This window comes from Cryptomeria japonica, chromosome 7 (genome assembly GCF_030272615.1).
Source record: "Cryptomeria japonica chromosome 7, Sugi_1.0, whole genome shotgun sequence".
Lineage (NCBI taxonomy): Eukaryota > Viridiplantae > Streptophyta > Pinopsida > Cupressales > Cupressaceae > Cryptomeria > Cryptomeria japonica.
Window position 1 is genome coordinate 775,613,248 of NC_081411.1, and position 8,523 is coordinate 775,621,770.

At 31.6% G+C, this 8,523-nt stretch overlaps 1 protein-coding gene across 1 annotated transcript; it reads right to left on the reverse strand.

The window, feature by feature from the left end:
* Positions 1-3,713: 3,713 nt before the first annotated feature.
* Positions 3,714-7,227, reverse strand: LOC131050055 (longifolene synthase-like). Its single transcript, XM_057984195.2, has 9 exons — positions 7,085-7,227; positions 6,795-6,979; positions 6,547-6,662; positions 6,171-6,394; positions 5,945-6,036; positions 5,758-5,847; positions 5,111-5,468; positions 4,373-4,624; positions 3,714-4,283 (listed from the first exon to the last, which is right to left on the reverse strand). The coding sequence occupies exons 1-9, from the start codon at positions 7,160-7,162 to the stop codon at positions 3,987-3,989; spliced, it is 1,692 nt and encodes a 563-aa protein (XP_057840178.2). The 5' UTR covers positions 7,163-7,227; the 3' UTR covers positions 3,714-3,986.
* Positions 7,228-8,523: the final 1,296 nt, after the last annotated feature.

The window sequence follows — 8,523 nt, forward strand, 5'->3', positions numbered from 1 at the left end:
CTAAATAAAAATTCCAATTGAATCCATTCACAACCTAAGACTTAAACAAAGCCTCCTTCAATTGGAGGCCCCCCACCTCTACTTTATGTTGAATATATTTTAAAATGTAAGCGATTCCCTTACAAGATGGAGATCTTCTTTTTAGGCAATGAAGGTCCGCGTTACAAACTCAATTTTCCTTTTCCCATTTACTTCTCATGTTTAAAACCAAAAAAAAATCTCAACTAATTGGATAAATCCATGGCCAATTAGAAATTGGCCCATTATTTAACCACATAAATCTTTAATATTTTTAAGCAATAGTTGATTAATGATGTAGTTGACATTCCCCATGCAAATTTGATTATTATTTTAATTTTTTTTTTCATGTAAATTTTCTCTCATGGTATATTTCTTTTATCAAATTAAAATCATAATATATTCAAATATGTCAATTTTGATAATTGTTCTTTTATAATTTTATTATAATGAATAAATTTTCCCATTCTGAACCGATTGGATGAGTGTCTAGTAAACCCATAGTATATTAGAAATTGACATTATTGTACCACATAAATCTTCAATATTTTTAAACAACATATGTCTAATTATGTACTTGATATTCGCCATGCATACTTGATTCATCTCTCTTGGTTCATCTTACAAATTTTGTTGGTGTAGAATATATATATCTTATTCTAGATATTCTTCTAGGTAAGCTTGCTTAGGTGTACTTCTATTTATACTTATAGTTGCTCAAAGTTGCATGCCTATATTCTAGATAGTTGTTTCAATCTGGTATTTGCTTATTCTTGCTTGCACTATAATGTGGATTAGATATTGTAAGTTTTATCATGATATAATGAAATATTTATCTTTAGTCTAATTTCTCTATAATCAGTGCATTTTATGCCTTTTCATTTACTTGCAACTATGAGCATGTGTGAGCTTGAATCAAGTAGCTCAATTGGTAGAAATATCAATCTAGTAGATCCTAGTTTTGAAAAAATTGAGAATCAATTTCTAGAGGAGCTGTAGACCTCCTTAATCTCATTCCAAATGAGAAATAAACATTTTGATCCATAAGAGTTGAGCTTGTACCATTTTGTGACCTAACAAACTATAAAAAGATATTTTTGCACATTCTAAGAATAACTCAATTTCCTTGGTTTGCTTGATGGATTGAGATTGAAGTGGTTATTTATAGATGAAGAGAAATATGTTGGAAGTTATATTTTTCAACTTGGATCAAGCCTATGTTAAGTAGCAAAAAATAAAGTACATCTTTGGCTTCATGTGAAGTTTAATATAGAGTGGCAAATGAAGTAGTTTGGATTTGAAATGTTTTACTTATGCTTGGTCTTGCATAATATTTTGCAGCCACATTGTATTGTGGCATTCAAAGCCCTATAAAAGTTACAATTCATCTAATTTTTCATGATAAAATAAAGTATATTGAAACTAATGTTCACCAAATTTAAAATCTTGTTCAAGCAAACATTGTTAATCTACCATTTTATTCTAATTTGAAAATTTTCAAGAAAACAGTGTTAATTTAAATTTTTATCTTACTTAAGAACAAATAGCTATTATATTCACCAATACTATGACAAAAGACTTTTTTTAAAACTGTGAAAAATGATGTTAAGAATTAAAAAAAACAGAAAAAAAAACAAAACTTCTAATCTAAATACTTAAGTTATGTAGATCAATACTACCATTTTCTATTTTGCTATTTGATGCCTACTATTTTACTTTTTATTTGCCCTATTATTTTTTTGGGGTCATTTCAAACTATATAGATTCATTCTATGTGACTCAATTTTCATGTGAAATATCAATAATGAATTCCTTTCAACTTGTGAGCAACTCTTAGCAAAGTAGGTATTTAAAGCAAAAATGAAGTTCTTGTGTGGAATGCATTAAAAAAGGGGTATTCATGATTAATCCTAACCTCAAAAATTAGAAATTATTTTATAAATTATTGACCTGGTAATATATCAAATTTAGTTTATATAATAATTCAACGATTAATGGATTTAACCAGTTTTTTTGAAAGGTCTCCTGCCCACAGTAACCCTGTGGTCAAGAACCCTGCCTCTGTGAGCGCTGTGTTTGCTGCGAAAGAGGCCCATGATGCTGCTGCTCTTCTCTAACCTTTAGGAATCCCAATATCTTTACCCAAGCTACTAGATCTGTCCTAGTTCGCTCCCAATGTGTGATCCGACCTCTCTCTTGTGCTAAACCATCTCCTGTGGATGTTTGTGGTGCAGAGCTTACTGATAGCGCAGAGGTCTGGTGGATTGGTTTTACAACCTTTTGCCTTCTCTAGTTGGGTCTTGATTACTTAGAATCTCGTTGTGGTTAATTTGATCAAACTCTATTTCTGTGTTAAAGGAATTTTTTTTTTTTGTTTGTTTCCCCTTTAGATAAAAATTTGGGTACAACATCTTCTATCTGTCAAGCCCTGGATTCATTTCTTTAATCCTCTCTCCAACCACTATTTATGCATCCAATTTGGATTATCTCTCAAATCTTCCCTTTCAATTTGGGGAGGATTTGTGTTTTGAGGCCATAGGCAATTCTGTTGGCTTCGCTCTAAAGGTAGATGATTCTACTTCACATATAAGGCACACCACCTATGCTCACATCTTGATTGATATTGACATCTTCAAGATCCTTCATGGTGATGCAGTTTTGATGGTTTGCGATAAGCCTTGGACGCAAGTGCTGGACTATGAGGGGGCACACTACCTATGCTCACATCTTGGTTAATATTGACATCTTCAAGATCCTTCATGGTGATACAGTTTTGATGGTTTGCGATAAGCCTTGGATGCAAGTGCTGGACTATGAGGGCCTCCCCTTGAGATATTGTTGTTGCTTTACTATTGGTCACTTAGCTTGGACGTAGGTGCTGGAGTATGAGGGCCTTTTAGTGGAATAACTCTAATGAAGATCAGTTAACTATAGAGGTTCCTACCTCTTTAGAGGATATTCTTGACGTGTGCCTTGATGTTGATGTGGCCTTGGAGTGCCGTATTGCTCCTACTGTGGCTCCTCCAAGTTCGATTATTCTTTCTACTTGCCTGACTCCTAATACATGCCCGATTCCTTTAGTATCAGCCACTTTTGCTTCGACCTTGTCTTCTCTTGTTGTGGGTGAGACCTATTTCCTGCTTGGTTATCTTGTTGTCCCTACCATGGTTATTGTTGATTCCCCATTGAGGGAGTCACCACTTGTTTCCCATGTTAATGGGGTCCCAGACAATTGCATTTCTTGGATGGTGGTTTGTTAGAGGAGGATATGTTGAAAGAAAAAAAAAAAAGAAAAAGTCTCCAAATCAGGATTGGAGGACCTTGTTTCTCACTAGTTCTTTGCTCTGTTCAAAAGCCTTTTAGTTTCTAGTTTATCGTTTTCCCAATCTTATGTCTTGTGAGATTCATCTTATTTGCCTTGATGTCTATTCTATAATGGGATCATGCCCTTCATGCTTATCTAATCAAAACATTAGATGGATTTATATTAAATCTAATGTCAATTATACAACACTTTCATAAGATATGAAATCTAACATTTAATTAAAAGTGGTAATGCATGCTAATTTAAATTAACACATTGATAAAGTGTAGTAACAAAATAATATTGTTATCAAAATGTAGAAACATATTTTATAAAGAATAATGTCTTTTTGTACAAATATAGATTTAATAACTATCCGTTATGACTTAAAATGACTATAGTAAGTTTTTCCAATCAATATTGATTACAAACATCAAGAGTCACCACTTAGAAATCCACTTTTATTTAGAAACCACCCCCATATTAGAAGCCAACCATGGAAGACCAAGAGTCACAACTTAGAATTCCACTTAAGATGTCTCTATGGGGAATTGAACTTGGGTCTCCACAATGAGCACCCAACATTTTAACCAATTAGGCTCAACCCCTTGGACAACTATAGTAAATTTCTATTTTGACATTTAGATGATAGAAACATTATCTTTTAGATTTCGACTAGATCAAATAGAACTTTGAATACCCGTTGCTTGACTCCCTTATCATGATATTGAAATCCATCTCCAAATACATAAAAGCTTTGAACTCCTTTGACAATATTGAAGTATAAATTCTCCCATTTGAGTAAAACTTTGTTGGGATTCAAAAATTCCCATGTTAATTCTATAAGCAATTGGTCAAAAAGGTTATTGATATGAATTACTGCTTCTTCTTCTGAACATTTAGGATGATCCTTCATATACCAAGAAATTGCTGAGGTTGTTTGTCCATGGAGCTTGTCATCCTACATTAGCATAAAATATGTTAATACTGTAAGCACGATTAAAAAATTACATGTATTTCATCATCAAATTCAAATAGAAGGAAACAAACCTGGAAATCATGAGCATCATCAACTAAGCATCTAGTCAACCATATGAGCTCATTAAATCTTGATTTATTGAGAAATATTTTCTCAATGGCATCATCTTCCAAATTAGGAACTGCTAGGAGGATGGGGTGTAATGACAATAGTCCACTTGCTCCAGTTGTTGCAGCAATCTTTATGTACTCGTTATAGGATGGAACATATTGACCTTCTTTCCATTGTACTGTCTTTGAACTAGCTTCAGCATAATCTGCCCACTAAAACACAATATTCTCAAGTTTTTAAAATCCATTTCATGATTTTACTTCATGATCAATATACTTAGTTTGACCTTTTAAAATTATTGCAATAAATTTGCTGGAAAATATTGCATATAAAGAATCATAAATATATTTCTTGAATTTTTTTTTCTTTAAGAAAATTGAAAATATTAAGAAATAGCTATAACTCATATATAATTTATGTTTTTTGAAATAGCAATTGAAAAGACTTTATTTAATTGATTCTTAAAAAACTAAAAAATAAGAATTATTATTTTTTAAATGCACTTGATAGAAAGATTTAATTAAAGAATACAATACAAATGCATATAGAATGCATATGATTAAGTTTGCTATACATAGTGATCTTATTTGATGCTAAATTTGAAAAAATATTTTTTATAATGCTATTTTTCTCTATAACATATGAATCAAGATAAAAATAGAGTTTCAACTAAAATTATTTAGATCAAGTATACATACCGCTTTTGTAATGAATTGCATCATGTCACGTCCTTGGATTTGGCTTGCCTCACTTGTCAATTCATGCAATGTTTTGAAAATAAACTCTACAATTTTCTTAAAATTGTTTGGAATATTTTGTATAATGGAAATGTTCCAACCCTGAACAATAGCCTTAGTAACAAGTTCAACTTGCTCAAGTGTCAAGTAATTATCAAAAAGATCATCTAACAAAGAGACAAGAGTTGCTGTTTTGGCCACAACTATTCTGCTGCTACCAAATTCTGCATTATCTACAACACTAACTGCCAACAGATAATATTCAATTGAGCGCTCTTTAACTGCAATTAATTTCGAGACCCCAGAATTTTGCCACCAACTGCAACGAAAAATAATCAAATTAATTTTTACTTGAATTCCTAATAAAATTTGATTCAAAATGATAAAAGGTGATATCCTCCCAATTTATCAAAGTAAGATGATTAAAATAGCACCTTCTGTGATTGGAAAGACTAATTTGAAGAATACTAATCATATGATAAATTATGTTCTAAAATGAGATGCAGATTCTTATGATGTTAAAAATTATTTTCTTATATGAATATTTAAAATAGAAAATTTGGAGATATGATTCCTATTATTTCATTTTTTCCCATCCTAATAATTACCTCGAGAGTTTCTTCATCTCCATCTTGTATTTATATTGCAATATATTGAAATCCAATTTGGCCAACTCTAAAATGATTTTGTCCTTCAACCTGAAAAATTAAAAAATATATAAAATAAATTTAACAAAATTATGATATTTGTAACATTGAAAAAATAATTTTTGTAATAACATTGAACAACTCTTACCTTGAGTTATCCAATTCATATATTTCTATATAACTCCTTGCCTCCCATCTAGAGAAAGTAGAAGGCCATTCATATAGGAGGGCATACTCAGCCTGTAAAATAAAAAAGAAACAAAAATATAATTAATATTAAAATTGATACTTATATTTGTGTTTGTTTAACCTCTAGCTTGATGGCTTCTTTAAATTTAAGAAATTGTTTGAAAAAAAATCAAAAAATCCATTACCTCTTTCAAAAAACTTTTCTGTTTTATATCTTCAGATTTTTCCAACAAATGTGTAAGATAAACAGAACTGAAGACTTTAGCATCTTCCATAACGGCTTCTCCAAGAAATGCTAGACTTGAAGCTCTTAAGAGATTGATCATACTTCTCATCATGTGTTCCTCATCATTAATTGCTCCATGAGAAAGGAACTGTCCTTTTTTGTCCTTGAAATTCTTCACCACATCTGTTCAATGTGCAACATGTTAATAAATAATTAGTTTGTGGTATGCTAATGTGACAATGAGAACCTGAAACCTTAATTATAAGTAGAGAATTATTTTTTAAATCTTCTTCCATATTAAAACAATATAAAAACATAATGAATTATTTGGGTACCTGCAGAGACATGATAACGATGGAGTCGAAGTAGTCTGAATCCTAAAGCTGTGGCATTCAAATCCTTTGTAGCACTTTTGCAGCCTAATCCTATCCCCACACTTCCATCCCAACAGCTGCATCCATTCAACAAAGAATTTTAACACACTTTCTGATTTTAACAATCCAAATGTTAATAGAGAATTTTAACACTTTCTGATTTTTACAATCCAAATGTTAACAGATGTTGAGAGAGAAATTTAACAGACCGGTAAACAAAATCAAGAACTGCTTTTATTTCATCCTGAAAATAGCGATCTATTCCGAGGCATTGCAATGCATCGACCATCTCAAGACGCTGGATTAGATCGCCATCAAATCCAGTTTGCATTTCTTTTAACAAGATTTTGACTTGTTTAACCAGTGTTTCAACACGTTCACGGCATTCAGATACCTGCAAAATATACAATCAATAATGTAGAAAAGAAATAGAGATAACATACCAATACAATCCGTATCAGTAGAGCAGAGTAATCTAGAGATAATATACAAAACGTACCCATAAATAATATGGTGTTTCCATAGATTGCACAAACTCATCATCCCACATATTCAAAGATTTTTCTAGTGTTTCCATGGAAGTGTGATCAGATTCAAATGTTGTCTCCGTTCAAATTGGAAATGTGGATACAGATATTTAATGTTTAATGCTTCTACTCACTGCTATTTATACTTCCAATGCGAAGACAAGACTGAATCTAAGCTTTGCACGTTCTTTGTGACTGAAGACTGAAGACTGAAGACTGAAGAATGAATCTAAACACTTTGCACGTTCTTTGAACTTTTAGTCTTATGTGTGTAATTATGCTTTGCACGTTCTTTGAATTTTTAGCCTTGTGTGTGTATATATAGATATACCTACAGGTCAGAGGAAGTAGTTGTGGAACGGTCAAAATTGTTTGATTTTTCCAAAGAGGCGTGGGAAAGATGAAATGCTTTTGGCTTTTGAAATGCCACTTCCTATCATTTGATTGATCACGTGAATATTTCCAAAATGCATTGGAAATCATGCTCAACATTACCTACCAATAATATTTCTTTCTCAAGCTTTTCAGCATGGTAGTCGTCAGTTAAATTATTCTCGAGCTTATTTTTTTTAAAGTTAGTCAAGAGATTCGAAATATTTGACTACAAAGCTTATTTTTTTTAAAGTTAGTCAAGAGATTCGAAATATTTGACTACAAATTTTAGTAGTGGTAGATGTTGATAATCTCCATACAAAAATGTCGTACAAAATGTGATGGATTTTTATGTGATTTTCACCATTTTAATATTGTCTTATAATTCATCTTTTTGGTGATGTTAAAACTCAAAAAATTCGATGAAAAATCATTGTGTTATGTAGATTTGTGTTTATGTGGATGAGTTACAATTTTGTGTGCAGAATAGGAGGAGCTATTAGTAGTTGGGCAATAGTAAGTTATTGGCTGTAATAAATTATATGATATTAAAGTTGCAATTTCGTTGAACAAGTATTTGTTCATTAAGTTTTTTTTTTGGATTAAACGCATAGAGTGTATAATATATTAATAATAGGATAATATAAGATATGATACATAGATAAAGCATCTGCACAAAAAATGGGAGCAAGGCTCAACCATTGAGGCAACAATATTTAACTGGATAGGAGTAATATTCCTCTAGCACCTCTAGATTTAAACTCAAAGATACCTAGGATTGAAAGAATCCAATACAAGCTATGTGGACTGAAGGCACATGACATAAGCAATGTGTCGAGGATCAACTCTAAGACAAACCAAAAAAATAGAGAGAGGCTTCAACAAAGAAGGCCCTTAATTAAACTTGGCTACAATTGTGGCAAGGCTTGAGAAGAAATCCAAATCTTTTGCTTGCGAGCTTCCACAAAGAGATCCTCGTTGTTTGAATATAAGATATTCATGGTCGGATATTCATCATAGGTTATATAGGATTTGAAGA